General features: G+C 38.3%; 2 protein-coding genes across 5 annotated transcripts in view; one reads left to right on the top strand and one right to left on the bottom strand.

The window, feature by feature from the left end:
- The window catches only part of LOC309865787 (endogenous retrovirus group K member 7 Env polyprotein-like), a 1143634-nt gene that overhangs the window by 979397 nt on the left and 140910 nt on the right, over positions 1–23327 (top strand). The window lies entirely within an intron of this gene.
- Positions 1424–22766, bottom strand: BTNL2 (butyrophilin like 2). 2 transcript variants are annotated; one of them, XM_082732592.1, is made up of 9 exons: positions 22488–22766; positions 18850–18933; positions 16826–17173; positions 14952–15233; positions 13544–13564; positions 5688–6035; positions 4388–4669; positions 3582–3676; positions 1424–2992 (listed from the first exon to the last, which is right to left on the bottom strand). In XM_082732592.1, exons 2-9 carry the CDS (start codon positions 18926–18928, stop codon positions 2984–2986), a joined length of 1464 nt encoding a protein of 487 aa, XP_082588718.1. In that variant the 5' UTR covers positions 18929–18933; positions 22488–22766; the 3' UTR covers positions 1424–2983. The 2 variants fall into 2 exon arrangements, with proteins under 2 accessions (XP_082588718.1, XP_082588719.1); XM_082732593.1 differs by lacking the exon at positions 22488–22766 and adding an exon at positions 19337–19506.

The raw sequence follows: 23327 nt of genomic DNA, 5'->3' as shown, positions 1-23327 counted from the left end.
CATTTATTGAAGAGGGTGTCTTTTTTCCATTGGACATTCTTTCCTGCTTTGTCAAAGATTAGTTGACTGTTAAAATACCCATTTTTTAACTTGATTATCTGTTTTTTTGATTTTTGGTTTTGGGGGGAGGGGTCGCTGGGAGGGTGTTGTTCATCATTAGTCATCAGGGAAATTCAAATCAAAACCACATTGAGATACCACCTTACACCACTTAGAATGGGAAAAATTAACAAGGCAAGAAACCACAAACGTTGGAGAGTATGTGGACAAAGTGAAACCCTCTTACACTGTTGGTGGGAATCCAAGTTGGTGCAGCCACTTTGGAAAACAGTGTGGAGATTCCTCAAAAAATTAAAAATAGAGCTATCCTATGACCCAGCAATTGCACTACTGGGTATTTACCCCCAAGATACAGATGCAGTGAAAAGAAGGGCCACATGCACCCAAGGTTCATAACAGCAATGTCCACAATAGTCAAACTGTGGAAAGAGCCAAGATGCTCTTCAACAGATGAATGGATAAAGAGGAGGGCCATATATACAATGGAATATTAATTACTCAACCATCAGAAAGGATGAATACCCAAATTTGCATCAACATGGATTGGACTGGAGGAGATTATGCTGAGTGAAATAAGTAAAGCAGAGAAAATAAATTATCATATGGTTTCACTTACTTGGGGAACATAAGAAATAACATGGAGGACATTAGGAGAAGGAAAGGAAAAATAATTGGGGTAAATCATGGGGAGACATGAACCGTGAGAAACTGTGGACTCTGAGAAACTGAGAGTTTTAGAGGGGAGTGGGGTGTGGGGGTGAGCATGGTGGTAGATATTAAAAAGGGCATATATTGCATGGAGCACTGGGTGTTATACATAAACAATGAATCTTGCAACACTACATAAAAAACTAATGATGTATGGTGACTAACATAACATAATTAAAAAAGCAATATAAATAAATAAATAAATAAATGGCTATAATAATGAGTTTTATGCATTATGTTTAAAAATTTAAAAACTAAGTAAAATAAATATGTAAATACTAGTGGGAAAATAATACTTAGTTTCAAACATAAACATATGAGTCTTTAAAAAAAGAAAAAATACTAGGAGCCAAAAGAGACACTCCAGGATGTGATATATGAGTGACTATGATGGCTGTTGTCCTAGAAAGTAGCAGATTGTCATTAGTAGGTATTCCTCATTCTCATTCAAAATACTTCAAGACCTTTTCCAAGTCTTTCTTTTCCCATATTCTTTCTTCTTCCACTTATAGTCTCTCTAAATTCATTATAGCTTTAAAATATTTTTTACCATATGTTGTATTTATTGCTTCTATTTATTTATTTTGTAATTATTGATTTTGTGTACTTTTTTGTTTTAAAAATAAAATTGACATCTTCATATACACAATATAAGTTATTTTTTCTCTTTTTTCAAGTTTTATTGTGAAACAATTGACATATATAATCACTATGTAAGTTTAAGGTATACAGCATGTTGGTTCAATTTGTATATATTGTGAATTGATTACCACAATCAATTTAGTTAACATCTATCATTTCATATAGATACAATGTAAAGAAATTAATTTTCTACTGAGACCAGAATTTCTTTTTCTTTAAAATTTTTTCATATGAGTGAAGTCAACACACAATTTTACATTATTTTCAGGTGTGCAACATGGTGATTTGACAAGTCTATAGGTTATGTAGTGCTCACAAGAGTAACTACCGTCTGTCACCATACAACATTATTACAATGTTATTGATTATATTCCCTATGCTGTACTTTTATTCTCATGACTAATTCATTCCATAACATGAAGCCTTCACCCCTTCACCCATTTTGCCCATACCTCTACCCTATCCCTTCTGGCAACCATCAATTTGTTCTCTGTACTTATAGGTCTGATTCTGGTTTTTGTTTGTTTATTCATTTGTTTTGCTTTTAGTTTCCACATATAAATGAGATCATATGGTATTTGTCTTGGAATAGAATTTCTAAATTTTTTTCCACTCTAAATAGCCATTTTCTTAAAAAGGACTGGAATAGGAATTCCACATTTCATATGATATTCAAGATTATATCTCAGTGATCGGATTTCATCCTTCTATTCAGCTGCATTTTCTTTTACTCTTTAACTGTATTTCTTATTTCCTCAGCCCCACCTTCATAAAGAAACTTATAAATAAACTTCCTTGCATTTCCTTCTCTATGCCTAATTTCATTTCCCATTGGATTTTCTTTGGTCTCACATATCAGGGTGTGATCAGTGGCAGGATATCAGAGAACTTGGGATAAGAGTTCTTTGAAGGGATCAGCCTCCAGATCAAATTTGAAGCCAGAGTGACATTAAAGCATCTTGATTTGGTAGCTGAATGATAGTGTGAGCCCCTTCAAGCAGCTGGGTAAAGAAGACTCAGAGTTGGAATATAATCTTTGTTTCCAGAATCCCAGGGTTTTTTTTTCTCTTTTGGTGTTGTAAAATCTCCTGGGTGTAGGAAAGATATCAGGAGAACCCACATTAAAGAATGAAGAAGGCATAAATATTTTCAGAGAAGAAAAGTATAGATAGGACACTTGTTGGTCATATTATAACGAGAGGTGTCTGGAGGCTAGTCAAGGAAGATTTTGACCCTTTCTGGAGTCATCATTAGGGAAAGGAGGCTTGGAGGAAATGTAGTGGCCCAGTACTGGCTTCTATAGCAACTCATTGTCTGAACACATTCTCAGGTGACAGAGGGATGACTCCCTCCCTATATTGCTCTTGGCAATACCTGGGACAAGATCTATACTGTCTTGTCCCCAGCCTCCATTTCTCAGCACCATATCCCTCTTATGAGCCCCTCCTGGCCTGGTCCTTTGAGTAAGCTGTTGAATCACCATCAGATGTATTGCTGTACGAATGTTCATGGTTCACATGCTTGTATCTCTCAGAAAGGATAAGTCCTGGGTGAGCTGTATTTGGATCCAATGTCACATTTGCTATACAGAAAACAATAAATTCTGATCATAACCAATTTGTGGAGCATTTTAAAATATAAATTCCATGATAACAACATCCAAACAGGCAAACCAAAGTTTTTGGTAACATAAGAAATTTGAAGTGAAGGGAGTTTATAGGGCACACAAAACAACCTATTGACACATAGAAGTCCTTCATCCACAGAGCAAGAATCATCAATAAGCAAGTCACCATATTTTTAAAGATCTTAGTGAAATGTTCATGCCAACAGAATCTCAATCAGGTCTCATTTCTCAGCTGAGAAAGCATAGATGGCTCTGCTACCTTTTTCTTCATCCCCTTTAAGTAGATAACTTGAGAATGTTCACAGGAGGAACAAATTACTGTCTTTTAATCCTTTTGCTCCTCTTATCACTATAAATTCTGGTATCATTCAGCACAGATCCTCCATTACATGAATGTAAGCCATGGAATCTCATGTTTCATTAATGACTGAATGTTCACTGTATGCCTCCCCCATGTGACTGCTCAAAAAAGAAGCTATGGAAGGTGCACAGCAAGGCTCCCCCTACAAAGGATGCTCCATACCTGACTATTTACCTGACTTACCTTTTTACCTCTCTTCCACTTGACCAGGACTACAGTTGCGACAAGAGGTAATACCAAAACAAGCACTATCTTCCATGAAAAACTCATCATGGGCTCTAAAATGGAAAACCCAGAATCCCATTAAATCATGAAACTGGGAAAATTCCAAGATCATTCTTTTTATCTGAGCAGCTCTTGAGTTAGAGAAGACAGTGAGAAGTGGATCTCTTAAGGAAGAAGCTGATCTGTTCCTCTCTACTCTGCAGAAATTGAGGGGAGACCCAAAGTTTATGCTAACTTTATTGTTTGCTCCTGTCAGAAACACACACACACACACACAAACACACACATTTCTTTCTTGTCTCTTTTCCAATTATATCACTGCCATCACTGAAATAACAAGGATAGGAAAAGGATAAAATTACCTAATCCACGGGCATGAAGATGGTATTAAGGAAGGCAGCTATGCTCATCACTATACCACCAACGCGAAGATGGTATTAAGGAAAACTAGTTTTGAATCACAAAGAGAATCCACAATAAGGAAAAGAAAAAGTGATACTGGTTTCACATCAGAGGAAGAGAGTTTGTCCTTGCAGTGATGGTAGAGTCAAGTCTTAGAAGTTAGTGTATATGTAACAATATAATCTTAGGGCTTTAGTCAAGGGATGTCAGTAGGATCTCCACATGTCCTGAAGTGATAGCAGGTGATTTTATAAGAAAGAAGAAATAAAAATTTAAAAATAATAGAGTGATAAATTAAATAAGTCTTGGTTTACCTTCATATGTATTTCCCAAAGTTGAGAGGAACACATGGAGTCACCAACCTGAGAGAGAAAAAGTTGCCTTTTTCTCCTCGTCAAGAAGGGGGTTGCGAATGGAACAAGTTATGTTCACAATAGAGTTGTTCATGACCAGTAGAGATGTCTCCACATGGAACAGTCCATGGCTGCCTTTAGTCAGAACCTCTGAAAATGATGGTATTATCTTTCCTTCCATGTCCTTCCATTGCACATGGGGCTCTGGGTACCACCCTTCTGAACTGCATATCAGTTCTATTTCTCCATCCTTCTGTTCCTTTACAGTGATGAGTGGGGAAGACCCCAGACCTGGAGAATAGAGATCAAGGAACAAAACCTAGAGCATCTGAAAGTGGTTATATCATCAGTAACTTCACTGAGAGGAAAGATGGGAAAGCCTTGGCTGAAAGAACAATGTTTATAGTGGAATTATACTCCATCTAAGGATGAGAGAGACTAACTGGAATGGCTTCTAGTTTTGTTATGTTAGGCTTATTTTTATTTTTTGTATTCCTAAAGTCATCCTCAATTAAAGACACAGGAATGATAAATTTTAAATCCAATCTTTTCTCTTCTGTATCTGAAAACAAAATAGCTTTGACCAAGATATGAATCACATGGACAGGATTAAAGAAAGTGAGTAAAAGAATATCCTCAAATATCAGCATTATATAAACATGTTCATCCAGTGGCAGAAAATAAGAGTCCATTTAATTTCTCAATATGTACCCCTGTGGATATTTTATGATTATTTTTATGAATTAAGACCCAAAATCAATGGGACAAACAAACCAATTATCCAAGATGTTGGCCTGTGCCTTCAATGGCATTTGCTGATCTTGAAAAATCAATTCTTACTCACAAATATAAACAGTGGGAAATTATGATGCAAGGAATGATTTTGTCTTTCTTCTTCCATCCTGCCAGTTCTGTTGATGCTTTTACTTTTTCTTTTATATGGATATAGTTTAGTCTTCACATAACTATACTTCCCAGTAACTGTACATTGTTCAGAATTTTAAGAACACTCTATGAAACAATGAGCTTTGTGTATAGTTGTGGAATAAAATTCTCAAATTTTACTAAATGTGTGGTCATTTTACAGAGATCATGGGAAGTACACAGTTTTTACACCCAGAGAATTATATCTGGTCCATTTGAGTTTGTGAACTTTAAGTATGTACTACAGTTCTTATCCATCAGAGGGTTGAGTATAAATTTGACAAGTGAAAATCCAAAAATTTCAGGTCCCTGGGAAAATTTCCAAAAACTAGAATGTTAAAGCAGGAGGAACAGAGGTTGAATCCAAAACATCTGGAATCCTTACCTACTATCTTCAGATCCAAACTGGCCTCCTGATACACACCGTCTTTTTCAAAAAGGCACCGGTACTGCCCATTATCTGATGTTGTAGCATTGTATATCTGCAGTGTCAGTCTCCCTTCATCAATGGCGTCACTCACCAACAATGTCCTCCCTCTATATTCTGCCATCTGCTCTTCAGTCACATGTTCCCCATCCACATATGTGTAAACAGCAGGATAACGGCGTGATTGGACCCATCTCACCTCCATGCTCTGTGCATTAGTCTTGGGGGACAGGTAACAAGTTAATTGTATGTCTTCTCCCACTCTGACAAGAATGGGCTGGGACGGTCCAATCACTTTTAAGGAAGCTGTGAAATACAACAGACAAAACACAATGAAAGACAAAAAATGGAGCAAATAGTGTCATCAGTAGGAACATCTCCAGTGGGTTTAGAACCCATGGGCATCTCAGTGGAGTTGTGAGGCACAAGGTCATCCTTCAGAGAGGGGGAGGTTTGGTGGAATCAGGATAGTGCTTGTCCCTGGAAAAAAAGAACGATTAACGGAACCCACACCCGTCTCAACCTATTTTATTCAGATTGTAACTCAAAAATAATTTTGTAATAAATATCCTGGAATAAAAATATTTTATCACTCCATATCTGTATGACCTCCTTAAACTACTTCTCAATACGTGTATGCCTCAGTTTCTTAAATTGTGAAATAAATATATCACTATCAAAATCCTAAGATTGCTCTGACTGTGCACTGTGAGTGGAGGCATGAAGACTGTGAAACCTGAGGACACTGAAGCCAATCCCTTTGCCTTGATAATGATAAGGATAAACATGAGTTTCAGGTGGATTTTTAGTAATGAAATGTGAAGAAAGCTTCCCCTGGTTTGATTTTTATAACACCTTATATGTTAGATCCAACCACCATATTTTAGTTCTGTGAGGTCCAACATATGTGGAGCTCTAAACACCCACCAGGTTCAATATCCTGATTATTTTAAGAAACATTATAAGACCAAGAATTGGGGAGGTTGGCAAAATGCAAAACACACACAAAAAAATGGATACACAAAAAGTCTAATTCTCCCATTGTGAGAAATTGGAGATTTTATCTGATGGCTTTCCTGGACCCAAGCTATGTTTCACAGCCAGTTCATCAGGCTCTAGCCATACCAGTTTTTCTCTGTTCTAAATTGAGAATCATCCTTTCCTATCGAATGGCAAAAATACTTTCACATAAGTTATGGTCATTTATAATAGAAATAAAGGCATAAATGTGTATATTGTTGGATGAGAGTCAATGATCAAAGGCAAAAATGTCCTCATTATGTAGTTAGCTACAATCTGCTAGGTATTTCTTTAGAAAGGAAACTTACCATCAATCAACATGATCCTAATTTTTAGATTAATATCTCCTATACTAGCTAAAATTTGACTCCGGATTACCTCTAGCATTTTGTTTGCTTTATCCTTCAATTTTACCTAAAATAATATATCTGTTAAAATACGAAGACACAAGTAGGAGTCAGTGCAATTGCCCCTCAGAACAATGTATTACTTAAAATATGAACCCCAGGAAATTTTACTAGTTACCAAGCGCATTTAAAAAAATGCCTTAAAAAAAACAAATACTGCAACAGGCCTCTGGGGGAGAGGACGATATATGGCCTTGAAGCTGAGCAGCTGGGGATGCCTGGCTTGCTCAGGGCAGAACGTTGCCTGCTTCATGGAAGCCAAGAAGCTGGGAACGCCTGGCCCGCTCAGAGCAGAACGCCACCTGCTTCGTTTTTCCCTTATCTCCCTTTTCTCCCCAGAGAGCACCTGTGGCTACTTAGATAAGTCCTTTGAATGAGCTTGTTCAACAATAAACTTTATACTACTTGTACAGACATATTCTGCCCTCCTTCTTGTTTATCTACATGACATATGACTAATGTTTGACCTTCATCGACTCTACTGCTGGTTCCTGTTTCTATCTAATAAAAGCGAGACTGTGGAGTTGCTTGGTGGGGCAGTCTTTTCAACTGTTGTCCCCTGCTCCCAATCTCTTGCAGCTGACTTGTTTGTGCCTCATTCTTCTCCCGTTTGCCGACTGGAAGCGGCAAGTCAGAAAAAATAAACTAGGGATTTGTCTGCTGCTATTTCTTCTTCCATGTATTTTACAGTAAATTACTTAATAAAAAGACAATTTCCTTATCTCCATTACCCATATGAGTAGGTGCATGATAGATATATGAAACCCCTGTTATTCCAGAATCCAAGTAAAAAATAAAGTTGAAAGTACAGGGAAAAAAATCATGCAGCCCAATCTGTTAATAAGTGATATTCTTCTAGAATACAAGCTCCTTGAGAGAAGCTCTGCATAATCCCCTTTCTTTATATACTTTTATATACACTGTGTGCCTTCTACACAATTTGTGCCCACATTTATTGTTTTGTTATATTTTTGGTGTATTATATGTATGTCGCTAAAATGGCTTCTGAATATTCACCAAAAATTAAATCTTCTCTGGAGTGTGCAGTTTACTGAATAATACACCAATTCCTTAAAACATAATAATCCCATCATCATGTCATATAATCCTTTTTCAATCAGCATATTCAATTTAGTGGACTATCTCATTTCCTCAATATCTTATATTTTTATATTATTTAATATAATATTAATTATATCATATCATATTCTCACTCTTAAAGTTTGACACTAAATCAAAGATTTAGTCTTTCAAACATACTCATTTTGAAGATGAGAAAAATAGAGACAATGATTTACAATGATTTACAAAAATCTCACATAAGTAATTAAGAACTTGCACTCTTAAGTCAGATGAGATGACAAATAATCACAACTTCTCAGTGGTTTCCAACAAACCACAAATGTCTACAAAATTGTTGCCAGCTATAAAATGAGGGTAAATCTATTAACTTTTATATATATTTTCATCACGTTTTACTGTGGGCCCAGAAGGTCAGCACAACTAGGAACAGCACAATCAGCACAATACAAGATTGTATTCTGTGCACTGGGTCTCCAATGGACATGTCAACATGGTTCGAATTACTCAGAGGAATGTCTCATCACCTAAAGTCTTCCTGAAGATGATATTTGCTGTGGGTTTTTCATAGATGACTTCTATGCTATAATAAAAAGAAATAATCTCTGTAAAGCATTTAGCATCAGACTTGGCATATAATTAATATTTTTAAAAACTACTCATTCTTATTTTTTTATTTTTCTGTTTATTTTTGCAACTTCATAATGCTTTTTTAAATATAATTAACATATAATGTATTATTTATGTGAATCATCAGTCTTACACAATTCACAGCACTCACCATAGCACATACCCTCTCCAGTGTCCATCACCCAGTCCTATCTCTTCTCCCTCTCCCAGAAGCCCTTAGTTTGTTTCCTGAGATTGAAAGCCTCTTATAGTTTGTCTCCCTCCACAGTCACATCTTGTTTCATTTTTCCCTCCCTTCCCCCATGAACCCTTGCCCTGCCTCTCAAATTCCTCATATCAGACAATCATATGATAGTTGTCTTTCTCTGATTGACTTATTTCACTTAGCTTAATACTCTCTAGTTTCTCACTGCAAATGGCAAGATTTTGGGTTTTTTGATGCCTGCATAGTATTCCATTATATGTGGTATATATATTTCATTAGATGTGGTATACATACCACATCTTCTTTATCCATTCATCTGTTGATGAACATTTAGGTTCTTTCCATAGTCTGGCTATTGTGCATATTGCTGCTGTAAACATTCAGAAGCATGAAAACTAGTCATTAATTTTATAAGATTATTTGATGAGTAGGCACTTAAAAAGGGCACTTGTTGTGATGAGCTCTGGGTGTTGTATGTAAGTGAATCACTGAATTCTACTCCAGAAATCAATATTGTACTGTATGTTAACTAACTAAAATTTAAATTATTTTTTTAAAAAAGATTATTTGCCAGAATGGGAACTGGAATTCCAGGCCTTGGACTTCTACAGCAAGCTCAGTTTGCCAGCAGCCAACTGCAGTGTGTCCTTGTCTCTGAGTTCTAATTAATGAGGAAAATATAGAGGTAGCTGTGAAACTTCTGGTATCTCAATCAACAGCCCTCAAAGCTCCTAAGGGTGCAGACCTCTAAACGCCACTTAAGAGGGAGCCAGGCAGAGCTCCATATTTTCATCATGTTTTACTGTGGGCCCAGAAGGTCAGCACAACTAGGAACAAAACAATCAGCACAATACAAGATTGTATTCTGTGCACTGGGTCTCCAATGGACATGTCAACATGGTTCGAATTGCTCAGAGGAGTATCTCATCACCTAAAGTCTTCCTGAAGATGATATTTGCTGTGGGTTTTTCATAGATGACTTCTATGCTATTGAGGTATGTACTCTCTATCCCTACACTGTGACGAAGGTTTTTTGTTGTTGTTATTTTTAAAAGATTTTATTTGTTTGTTTGAGAGAGACACACACAATGAGAATTGGAACACAAGCAGGGAGAGTAGGAAATGGGGAAGTAGGCTTCCTGCTAAGCATGGAGCCCAATGTAGGCCTTGATCCAGGACTCTGGGATCATCACCTGAGCCAAAGGCAAATGCTTAACAACTGAGCCACCCAGATGCCCCTGTGAAGAGTTTTAATCAAGAAAGGATGCAATATTTTGTCAAATGCTTTTTCTGCACCTACTGAGAGGATCATATAGTTCTTGTCCTTTCTTTTATTATGTAATGTATCACATTGATTAATTTACGGATGTCAAACCAACCTTGTAGCCCAGAAATAAATCTCACTTAGTTGTGGTCAATAATCCTTTTAATGTACTGTTAGATCCTATTGGCTAGGATTTTGGTGAGAATTTTTGCATCCACATTTATCAGGGATATTGGTCTGTAATTCTCCTTTTTGTTGGAGAGCTTTTGTACAACAAAGGAAACAGTCAACAAAACCAAAAGACAGCCAACAAAATGAGAGAAGATATTTGCAAATGACATATCAGATAAAAGGCTGGTATCCAAAATCTACAAAGAACTTCTCAAACTTAACACCCAAAGAACAAATAATCCAGTCAAGAAATGGGCAGGTGTGAACAGACATTTCTGCAAAGAAGACATCTAAATGGCCAACAGACCCATGAAAAAGTGTTCAACATCACTCAGTTTCAGGAAAATACAAATCAAAACCACAATGAGATAGCACTCACACCAGTCAGAATGGCTAAAATTAACAAGCCAGGAAATGACAAGATATTGGCCAGGATCCAGAGAAAGGGGAACCCTCCTACACTGTTGATGGGAATGCAAATGGGTACGGCCACTCTGGAAAACAGTATGGATGCTCCTCAAAGAGTTGAAAATAGAGCTACTTTATGACCCAGCAATTGCCCTGCTAGGTATTTACCCCAAAGATAGAAATGTAGTGATCTGAATGGCACCTGCTCCCCAATGTTTACAGCAGCAAAGTCTACAATAGCCAAACTATGGAAAGAGCCCAAATGTCCATCAACAGATGAATGGATAAAGAAGATGTTGTAATGTACATACAATGGAATGTTATGCAGCCATCAAAAAATTTGAAATCTTGCAATTTTTAACAATGTGGGTGGAACTAGAGGGTATTATGCTAAGTGAAATAAGTCAATCAGGGAAAGACAATTATATGATCTCACTGACATGTGGAATTTGAGAAACAAGGCAGAAGATCATAGGGGAAGAGAGGAAAAAAATGAAACAAGATGAAACCCGAAAGGTAGACAAACCATAAGAGACTCTTAATCTCAGGAAACAAAGTGAGGGTTGCTGAAATGGAGTGGGGTGAAAGATGGAGTGGCTGGGTGATGGACATTGAGGAGGGTATGTGTTGTGATGAGCACTGTGAATTGTGTAAGACTGATGAATCACAGACCTGTACCCTTGAAACAAATAATACATTGTATGTTAATAATTTTTAAAAGTAGGGGAAACATATTGCATGAAAAAACAAAACAAAAAATAAATGGATTTTAGAAGTAAAAAAATAATAATAAATAAATAAAAAGTTAAAAATACAAAGTCTTCCCGAGGGACAGAGACATGTGTCAACCTGCCCAAAACACTGGCTTGACTTTCTGACATGTAACTAACAAGTTCTGCCAGTTAAGGTTGCAACTGACCCTCAGAACAATGTATTACTTAAAATTAACCCCCAGGAAATTTTACTAGTTACCAAGCACATTTAGATACAGCCTTAAGAACAATAGATACTGCAACAGGCCTCTGGGGGAGAGGACAATATATGGCCTTGAAGCTGAGCAGCTGGCAACGCCCAGCCCACTGAGGGCTGAACACCACCTGCTTCGTTTTTCCCTTATCTCCTCTTTCTCCCCAGAGAGCACCTGTGGCTACTTAGATAAGTCCTTTGAATGTGCTTGTTCAACTATAAACTTTATACTACTTGTACAGACATATTCTGCCCTCCTTCTTGTTTATCTACATGACATATGACTAACGTTTGACCTTCATCGACTCTTCTGTTGGTTACTATTTCTATCTAATAAAAGCGAGACTGTGGAGTTGCTTGAGGCAACAGTCTTTTTGACTGTTGTCCTCTGCTCCCAATCTCTTGCAGCTGACTTTTTTGTGCCTCATTCTTCTCCCGTTTGCAGACTGGAAGCGTCAAAGGTTTCTGTCTGATCATAAGCAGATGCTGCGCAGGCAGAAGGGAATCTGACTTGAAAGGTATGGTTTACAATGGTATAGGCCTCCTCAGTTTATGGATTTACCTTTGACCTTCCTGAGGCTGTTCCCTTTATCTTTATGGCCTGATGGGGTTGAAAGTATCACACTAGACCCTGCCTAGACTAGACTAGATTGGGGTGTGTTTTCCACCCTGATTTTCCTCAAAAATTCCTACACAGGCTGAAAAGTATGCTCAGTTTCACCTAATCTGCAATGGGCAAGTGTACACACACATTCCTGTAACCAGTGTCTTGAAGGTGAGAAGGATATTGATGGAAAATGAATGATGCAAGGTCATATGCACGTGGGCAGGGAGCAAGCTGGTTATCATGGGCTGGGAGAAGAGGTCACAGAAAAGAGGAAGATGGTAAGGGAGTAAAGGAGAAACTCAAAGTGGCTCAAATATCAGTTGGTTACTTTTTAAACCATTTATCTATATCTTAGGTACAATAAAATAATACTACAGTTCAACCGTTAAGTTAAAAAAAAAAAGACGAAAGAAAGAAAGAAAGAAAGAAAGAAAGAAAGAAAGAAAGAAAGAAAGAAAGAAAAAGAAAGAAAGAAAGAAAAAGAGGAAAAACAGGAAAATGGCTGATCCACCCAGACAGTATCCCAGGCTACATCTGAGAAAAGTAATGGCTCCCGCCCAGTAGTGATGAGGTTAGGATCTACTGGCATGAGGAGAAAGTGCAGAAACCACAGCAAGGCCAGAGGGTTGAGATGGTGGGTGGTGACCTCCAGTTACCATGATGCTGTCTTCATGCTGGAAAGATTTTAAAAGGGCCTCCAGAGACCCACCAGTTGTCCTATACCACCCCTTACACACAAAGGCAGCACTCTTTTTCTCCAGCCAGATAGAGCAGAGATTGTCTTCGCCCCTCACAGGCATCCATCTGAGGTTCAGTGGGATCCCTGTGAACACTTAAAGTCATAGGCTACATAGTGCAAATGTGCCTGAAGGAAGCTGTGCTTTGCCAGTCCCCTCTAGTACTAAATGAACTTGAGACTTGGTAAAGTCATGCCTCTGTTTCTCATCTGGATTACGAATTGTCATGTTAGCTCCCACTGGCTTTGTCCAGGGATTACCAATTCCCTTTGGGGCAAGCAGTATCTCTTTTATACTAATGCATCCAATGTCTACTTACCTAGCTCACTCTGGAGTTTCTCTGGAAAAAGAAAAAGAAAAATATATTAAGGAATTTGACCTAAAGAAAACGAGAGAAAATATTTTAAAAGAAAAGAAAGCTCTATGTGTTACTAAAAACTCAATTCATCACCAGGCTATGGGTACTAAGGAGGGCATGTATAGCATGGAGCACTGTGTGTTATACAGAAAAAATGAATCATGGAACACTATATCAAGAACTAATGATGTACTGTATGGTGACTGATATAATAAAATAAATAAACAAACAAATAAATAAATAAATCTCAACTCATAAAAAAGAAATTAAATACAGAAAAATATTCCTTCCTGTAGATCATCCAGTGATCCAACTGTTTTTCCTTTTGTTTGTACAACAGAAAGTCTCCCAGTTCTTTACCTCATGATAGCTTATTTATGCTGATATTTAACATACTGATATTTAACATCTTGTAAAAATTATATATATTCTTCTTATAAGTACATGGTAAGTATAAAAGTATATGGACATAGACAGTTATCCCCTATAATCCCAAACTGAGAGGTAAAACATATATAAAGCATTTATAATATGCATTCAGATATATATTACATAATATATATTCATATTATATAATATATACTCAGTTCCTTTTAACTTTCACATGTGACATTTACTTTAAATTCTTTCATATATCAATTTATATGAATAATACCTATATTCTTATATCTAAATATAGAAGGTGTCCCAAAAATCTTAGTGCAATTTTAAGTTATTTAAAGTCATTATTCTTTCCATGACTGGAAATGTTTATAGATAGATAAACACATAGGTAGGTGGGTAGATAGATGTAATCTTTATAAAATAGCCCTGATGGATTTTTTCAGCCATTAAAATAATTTAGAGATATCATTTTTCATCAATGCTATAATTTATAGTCACATTAGGTACTTAACACTCACTCCACTGTTGTATTGTGCCCTTTTTTACTATTGTTTTATTACTATTTATAAATGAGGCTATAGTTAAGATGCTACTATATAAATAGTTGTCTCCATCTCTGATTATCTTCACAATGCAGGTTGCTAGAAGCAACTGGCACAATGTGGTATAGGACAACATTTTAATTGAAAGACTATAGTTTTATTTTCTTTATCATGTGATGCATACTTGTGAGTAAAGAAAATTAGTACAGAAAGAATTAAATGTGGAACTTGAAAATAACTGGAATACCATTAACAATAGCCATTTAATCAAAATATAGTATATATTTCCAGACATAAATAGTTTATATTTTTTAATACATAGGACTAAATTTTAGATATTTTCCTTAATAAAAAAATATTAGGTGCTATGGAACAGTCCTTTGAACCTTTCCTGTTAATCACATTGTGTATTAGCATATGGGTCCTAGAAGCAGAGCTCTGACCTGGAATGGAGATGACAGAGCTCTTCTCCTCATTGAGGATGGGATTGCGGATGAAGCAGGACACAGTTTGCACAGAATCGTTCCTGACCACAAGAGTCGTTTCCACATAGAACAGGCCATTGACATCTTGGATGAAATGCTCAGAGACAGCCAGGAACTTCTCTCCTGTGGTATCTGTCCAATAAACCTGGGGCTCTGGGAACCAGCCTTTTGCAGTGCACACAAGCTGGACTCCACTTTCCACAACTCCCCCAACGTGGATGTAAGGGGCAGACCCCAGACCTGTGGAGGGAAGACACATCCCTAAGGCCTGGATCCCATGGAGGCACAAACCATAGACACCAAGATCCCAGTGACATTGCATGTAGGGAGAAAGCAGAAGTTTGTGGGTCCAAAGTCCTCTTCCCCTTCAAATTGGCGTTCATACACACTTTGCTTGTTCCTCATTCTGGATCTTTAAACTTTAGCATATGAGCAGTATTTTTCTTCAGATCCAGACAGGAGGAAAATAAGAGAAAGGGACATAGTGACATTTTGCTTATGTCACTAATGCTGCCAACAAAGATGTGTTATAATTTATTCATTGAGCTTCCCCAGGCCACAAACTCTGTCTGACAATTTAGATGATATCTAGACTCTGATTAATTATAAAGTTTAATATAAGCCAGAAATCATCTCCAGGAAATACTCTTCACATTTTTTCTGTTGGTGGTTATGACCTTAGGGGAGCAATTAGATAACCTGGGTATATAGAATGAAGAGCTCTGGTTTCTAAACATTCCTTACAGTCAATGGGAAAATGTTTTTGAGAAATCCTAGTTTTATGTAGTCATGAGATTCTTTCTTCAACCAACACTGCTCTCAAACCAAAACAAAGGGACTCTGTTTCCCATAGATGATAATTCTCTATCATTTGGTGGAGAAAGAGACTCACTCCCTTCACCTACAGTCTTAGAAAACGTGTGACTTATTTTCAAAGGTTCCTGATAGTGAACAGCTGCCTTCCTCTCTCCATATCTCAGAAATACATAGGTTCTTTCATCCATCTTCGATTACCTATAACATAATGATAATAATCATAGTCATGGGTGTTAAGAAAAAATGATGTTAGGAAACAGCCTTAGTGTGAGTCAGAGATGGTGACAACTCCAGAGAGTTGTCCCTGAGAAGGTAAGTGGATTTGCCTGATTTTGTCTTTAGCATATGGGGGGAGTTATTCTTGCCAGGGAAATAGATGATAATTTACTTTTCAGATACATGTTTTTTCCCTAGGACAGATCCCCTTTTCTCAACTGTTCCTCACTTTGTCACTACAAAAGCATCAGGCAAAACCCTGCCATTCACAAATGCATCTGGAGTCCCCAAATCATTGAACACTAATATTTAATAATCTCCATAAAAGCACAGTTCTTATCCTCTTTCTTCCTAGCACTAGATTTCTAACTGGAGGCACTCCACAAAGAAACAAAATTTTCATATTTACTTATTGCATTTTGGAGGTTGGGTAGAGGACAATGCGTTCCACTGAGATATGGCTGCTGAGCAGTCTGCTAGATACAGCGATTGGCTTGTTGTATCACACCAGCCTGATACACCAGCCTCATTTGTGCCTCAGTGAAATTGCTAATGACCAGATGTCATGGATTGCAATTAGTGGTCACAAATAGTCAAAACTGGTTAAGTTAAATTTGAGAAGATTTTTTAAGTGAGCTTGCTTTGAAGACTTCAGGTTTACTTGCCTTTGGATGAGTCAGGACAGAGGACTGGCATTTAGGAACTGCCTTGAGGATTAGAAAGGAATTTTTCAACTGGCAATAGGCTTACCATGAATTAATATATTCTCCCTCCAAGACTGTCTATTCCAAAATATTCACCTGCTACTTGAAGCAGCAAGCTTGTTTCTCCACAGTAGTTATTCTCTTGGAAATGGCACCAGTATTGCCCATTATCAGATGGTTGGATGTTGTTTATCTTCAGAGTCACATTTCCCTCATGATTGCCATCCTTTATCCACTCTACCCGGCCTCTGTACTCCTCCATCTGCTTCTCGGTCATATCGGCTCCATCCCAGTGTGCAAACACAGGTGTGCTGGGCTCTGAGGAGTACCATATCACCTTCATGTGCATTGTGGTCCTCTTTGGGAGGAGCTGACAGGTTAGTAGGACATCTTCCCCAATCCTGGCTAGGATAGGGTATGCAGGACCAATCACTCTCCAAGTATCTACAAAACAGAGTGAAAAAGAAGAACCAGGAAATGCCAATTAGAAGACTAATATACTTGTTTTGGGATGTCCAGCCTATCAAAATAGACGCACCTGGAGGAGGGAAAGCTTTATTTTCAATAATTTAGAGAAATCTGACATCATGGTTTGCACATTTGGTTGTTCAAAAAAGAATTCTATGTACTGAAAATAAGATGCAGTTCAAAAATTTGAGGGTTAGTGCTAAATCTATCACCACTGTGCGATTTGTGGGGGGCAAACTCATTATTTTCAATGAGATTTGAGATTTGGAATCTCAAGTTCTTCATCTTTAAGATACTAAAGCCACCATCTGTGGGTTGTTTTTATTCTCAAATAAGTTAATGTGTAAGTTGATTTTTTACACTGGGAACTTTGTTAGCGATTTGTTTTGTATTTTATAATAATTCATTTTATAGTTAGTGATCCCATTTTAAATTGTTAGTGACTGATTTCATAATCATTTTTCCTAAAATTTAGGTAATAAATTAATTCATTAGATTTTTCAGCTTTTCAGGATTTCTCTGGTTCGAGGGAAGGAACGGGGATTATTTTTTAACTTTAAAATATTTTTGGTCTGGAGTAGGCAAGACCCCAATAACTGGAGCTTTGTATGCACAATGCACTTCTGTACAAGGACATTTTGTGGTAGATTAAGGGCAGTGGTGTGTCTAAAGAGTTTGAGACTTTTAATCAAATTTTGAATCACATCTGACCTCTTGTCATTATCTGCAGATAGAAGGGATATTTAATAATTCCACATGTTATTATGTTTAATAATCTCATAAGTCATATATATCACATTCTTCCTTATCCTAAAATGCTCTAGGGCCATTTGTATTTTCTCTGCCACATCCAATCATCCCAAGAAGGAAGGAACCTCAACTTGCTCACTTGCTGATGAATATCAAATAGACACTAGTCAAAAGCTCACTGCAGAGCTTAAGTGGAGATCTGCTCGCATTCTTCATTTATGGAATCCAAATATGAAGTCATTCCATCTGGCTAACTTCTTTTACAGGTTAGGAAATTGCATTATACAGAGGTCAGGACAGCTGCACATCACATCACATAGTTTCTACAGCCCTTCTGGCACCCTGTCTAATGTTTTTTGTTTTGTTTTGTTTTGTTTTCTACTTTTGCATGCTGAATTCTCCTCGGGACTCTGGAATTTCCCCCAACACTGAATTTTCATAATCCCTTTTAAAGGTACAATTCAGCCACTGAGATTCCCAAATCCATTTATTGGAAATCTTCTAATTTCTTAATTTCCAAATATTTTTATGATGTTTAATTTGTGGTAAGAAGCAGCCATTTTTCTTGCACCCAAAGTGCTGTCCTGTGTGGAAGCAGGAAAATGGATAAATAACTTAATGTGTTCCAGGTACTTCTTCCTGGGCAGCCTCATTTAATCTTAAAGCCTGTCCTAGACTTTAAGACATAGGTATGTTGTTATTTTCATAAAGATGAGAAAACTATAAGGCAGAAGGCACTCAAGTAGCTTTTCAAAGGTAAGCCAGCTGGAAGTGGAGGACCCTTTCCAGAACACAGATGCATTGGTTCCTGGTCCCTCAGTCCTACTATTGTCCTAGTGCTGTTGATTTAGAATTCTGCTGGGACATTTAGGTGTACAGTAAAGGGAAGAAGGGCACCCTACCTGGCTCCCTTAGGGTGAGCAGTACAAAGAAGAAAGAGGCAACTGCACCAAACACACTGTATCCTGGTAAATCCACCATTCTCCCTGCAGGCAATACAAAAGAAAAATATGAGTACACCCAACAGATACTGCAATGGAGCAAGTCGCTCTGTGGTTTCCAGCAGCTACATAGTTACAACAAGGAATCAACATCAACCCCTCCACAATCAAACAAGGAAATGGCCTTGGCTCAATTTCTCCACAGTTTCTCTGATCAATTCTGACCCCTCACCTCATGTGTTGTACTTCAAGCTATTTTTTTTTTAGGCCTAAGGGAAGATTTCTGAATGAAATGAAAAGTCCTCTTGAGTTAAAGGAATAATATTCTTTTATTCTGAAAAATCTCTTAAGGTCCATTTATTCGGAGCCTGCAGAAATTTTATAGTAGGATTCAAATATTTTTTCTTGCCCACCTCCCAGCCCCTCCTGCAAATTTCTTCATCACTACCTTCTCCTAAGTGTACAGGAAAGAGCAGGAAGTTTCTGCATCCTCACTCTTCAGCCAGGAAGCCATCGCGAGTGCCTTGGGAGAACCCAAAGCCCAGGGCACACCTTGGAAAGTGAATGGAAGAGTGCTGGAAATGGTGCTACAGGAAGAGATTACCAAGGAAACCACCCTAAATTGCCTTTCGTGCCATTTTGAAACACAAAGTGTTGAGTAAAAGAAATAGCCCAACTACAGAGATCCGCAAACCCAACATGCCATTATACCAGCACTATAAAAATGCTTCCAGGGGCACCTGGGTGACTCAGTGGGTTAAAGCCTCTGCCTTCAGCTCGGGTCATGATCCCAGGGTCCTGAGATCAAGCCCCGCATCTGGCTCTCTGCTTAGAAGGGAGCCTGCTTCCCTTCCTCTCTCTGCTTGCCTCTCTGCCTACTTGTGATCTCTGTCTATCAAATTAAAAAAAAAAAAAATGCTTCCACACAGCTAAAAAGTTTTAAAACTACCAGAACAAAAATAGAATGCCAGCTTTAGTTTTGAAAACTGAAAAATTCAGAGTGAAAGATGCCCAAGACTCATTCCATCTAACGTGTCCGGCTTCTTACTGCTTCACACCAACTAGAAGAACCTGTTTGGGAGCAATGATAAGCTGGTGATTGATTCTTTTTCCCCAGAAACTAATACCAGTAAGATTCTATAGGACAGGGGGAAAGCAACAGTCACTGAAATACAGATTATAAACCAAATGGTTCAGGAGATGATTTATACTCCATTATAACTGCTTTTTAAAATGATGCATACGTTCATCTAAAATGCCCTAGGAAGATGATACAAACCCAGTCACAACACGTAGATATACATGAGACTCAAATATCAATATGGAAATGGGGCTGAGCATTAACAGACAGCATCGACAATCCATAGCTCACCACTAGAGACATCAGTCACTTCCCTTCTGAACGAAGGAGGTTTCAGATGCCTCCTCTTGTGAAAAGCAGAAACATTTCGTTTGAACAAGTAAGAGCAAATAACAAGTGGTAAAACCCATGCCAAGCAGCATCCTTCAGTCCTGTGAACTAAAAGGACTCACATTTGCTATAAACAGTTTACAGATACCTGTTCCTTTAGGTCTTTCATTTTAAAGCAGAGGGAGAACCTTCAAATGCAACTAGAAAAAAAATTGCCCAAATTAATGAAGCTTTTGCAGAAAGTTGTGAAAATGCATCTTAACCTTCACTGGTGCTCAGAGAAATTCATGAGCCAGTATAAACAGGGGGTGTAACTGCCTTAGACTAGGGTTATGAAAGGGGAAAGGGAGAATCTTGCCCCTGGGGGGTATTTGGCAAAGTCTGCAGAAATTTTCTGTGGTCACAACTGGGGAAAGGGGACATCCGATGAGTTGCTACACATCCTACAATTCACAGGAGAGCCTCTAGAGCAAAGAATTATCCAGCTTAAAGTGTCATTAATGCCAAAGGAAAACACTACCATAGACCATCTGCTGTCAGTATGCTGAAAATGCTTGGCAGATTTTTTTTTTTTTAAAGATTTTATTTATTTATTCAACAGATAGAGATCACAAGTAGGCAGAAAGGCAGGCAGAGAGAGAGGAGGAAGCAGGCCCCCTGCTGAGCAGAGAGCCCGATGCGGGATTCGATCCCAGGACCCTGAGATCATGACCTGAGCCAAAGGCAGCGGCTTAACCCACTGAGCCACCCAGGTGCCCCAAGCTTGGCAGATTTTTACTAAATAAAAAACTGAACTTACATTGCAAACTTGAAAACATTTTCATTATCAGGTTTTTGACCTGATAATTTTTACCATTTGTACCTACTATAGGCCTAGACTCTTCTGAAACTGCCATTGCTACTAAGTATAGTAAACTTTGGTATCAAGACATGTGACCTCATATAGATATGCCCTATCGAATATTCAAAAACCCACGTTTCATTTAATCTTCTGGATAAAATGTACGTCTTAAGATGGGATGATAAATGAGTGATAAGTAGTGATTTGTGTTGAGGTATTAGGTGCATAACAATTCTGAATTCCAAGGTCTATGCATGCACTGTTAATATTCACAGCAAAGAAAAATTACAAATTACTCATGGATGTAACTAGAGGGTATTATGCTTAGCAAAATAAGTTAATCAGAGAAAGACAATTATCATATGATCCCCCTGATATGAGGAAGTTGAGAGGCAATGTGGGAGCTTTGGGTGGGGGGCAGGAAAGGAATAAATGGAACAAGATGGGATCTGGAGGGAGACAAACTGTAAGAGACTCTTAATCTCACAAAACAAACTGAGGGTTGCTGGGGGGAGGGGGGTTGGGAGAGGGTGGTAGGTTTATGGACATTGGGGAGGGTATGTGTTGTGGTGAGTGCTGTGAAGGGTGTGAACCTGGCGATTCACAGACCTGTACCCCCGGGGCTAATAATACATTATATGTTAATTTAAAAAATTACAAATTACTACGTTTCACAGGTCATTAGAGGTGTTTTGTTTTTTTTTTTTCCAGTAAAAACCCTCGAATGTTAAATTCTCAAAATGCCAAGTGACCACGGTAATTAACTGGTGAGAACAAATTTATTCCGGTCACAAAGTTTGAAGTTGATAAATCTATATTAATTTAAAAAAATAGATATAACTAATCATAGGTTAACACAATTTTATAGACAGAAAGCAACGTAAACTAAAAATTCTAGGAGACAAGGTAACTTTGTGTTTACTTGTGGGACCCCAAGAGTCTCACTCTGTTTTCTTGAACCTCTCCTGTCTCTCTTCTCCGACAGAGACACTCATCCATAACATTTTTTCAGCTGCATCATCACCACATGACAGACTAGCGAGGCCCAGAGACACAAGCACAACATCACGCATGACAAACGAGTAACGTGATCCTGCTGCTCTGCGCTGTAATCTAGGACTCTCACCCGGCCCATTGCACAGCAATACTATGAGGATCACATAAGCTATGGTAGACCTTGAAAAACATGAAGTGGGGTACGAGTATCAGAGGCAAGTAGAAGGCATTATGGCAAGTGGCAGAGTTTCCCTGTGGATGCCGACTGTCTACATGCCCCACCTCCTCATCTTAGTCGCCTTCTCTAACTTCCCTGATCATCCTCCACCAAGGACTCCTCAAGCCACTCACGTGTCTCCTTTCTCCTTCAGCGTAAAACTGGGGGCTGCTGGGTCTTCTCCTCAGTGGGTCTCAGGTATACCCTTCATCACGCAGCAGGAGTCCAAAGGCAGGTCAGAAGTCCTGGGGTGCTGACTGGAGTGAGAACTGTGGGACAACCCAACAGTATGAGATAGCCCCCTGAGACCCCCAGCTTTGGGTGAAGGGAGATTGTGCTGCTTCACCCAAACTGAAGGGACAGCCTAGTCCTGGAGGCCGCCCCTAAACATGAGATTCCAGTCGGAATAGCACAGTCACCACCCACCAGCTGTAATCTTTAGAAAAGTGGAACTCCAAGAAGTGGACTTTGACTGGGCTTAGTTATGAGTAATCTTCAGGCTTGCAGACAGACTGGTGACATTAGCACTCCTCACCAACCTCAGAAAGCCAGGGCACTACTGCGGGGCTCCATTTGACAGCCAGTTTGTGCCATCTCCAGTCAGGTCCTCACAGAGTACCTGGTACTGGAGATCTGTTCTCACCCTTCTCTCCACCTCTTACACATCAAGGGTCCCCTCCATCTACTGTCAAGTTTGCATCTGAATGCTGTTTGCTTGGTCAGAGTTGGAAGCAAGATTGAAAAGCAAATGCCCCATCCCTGCTTTTACTAGTGAGAAAACAGAGGCCAGAGAAAAGGATTACCCTCCCAGCATCAAGCACCCAGTCAAAGTCTCATATGTGCAAGTTAATTCTCTTTTTATCTTGGTTCTTTATCCCCCTTTGCTGACTTAGATATCAACTCTCAGATACTATGGAAATTTAAAATGCTTCTTAACAAACTGGGCACAAAAATTATAATGATTAAGGCGATAG

The sequence above is a fragment of the Mustela nivalis genome (genome assembly GCF_964662115.1).
Source record: "Mustela nivalis genome assembly, chromosome: 5".
NCBI lineage: Eukaryota > Metazoa > Chordata > Mammalia > Carnivora > Mustelidae > Mustela > Mustela nivalis.
This window is presented reverse-complemented; position numbering and strand designations above follow the sequence as displayed.

Coding starts and splice junctions, on each gene's coding strand:
- BTNL2 (XM_082732592.1), bottom strand. CDS start 18,928: ATGGTGGATTTACCAGGATACAGTGTGTTTGGTGCAGTTGCCTCTTTC. Junction 15,234..16,825: donor CTTGCTGCTTCAAGTAGCAG/GTGAATATTTTG, acceptor TTCCCTCCACAG/GTCTGGGGTCTGCCCCTTAC. Junction 13,565..14,951: donor CTCTGTCATCTCCATTCCAG/GTCAGAGCTCTG, acceptor TTCTTTTTCCAG/AGAAACTCCAGAGTGAGCTA.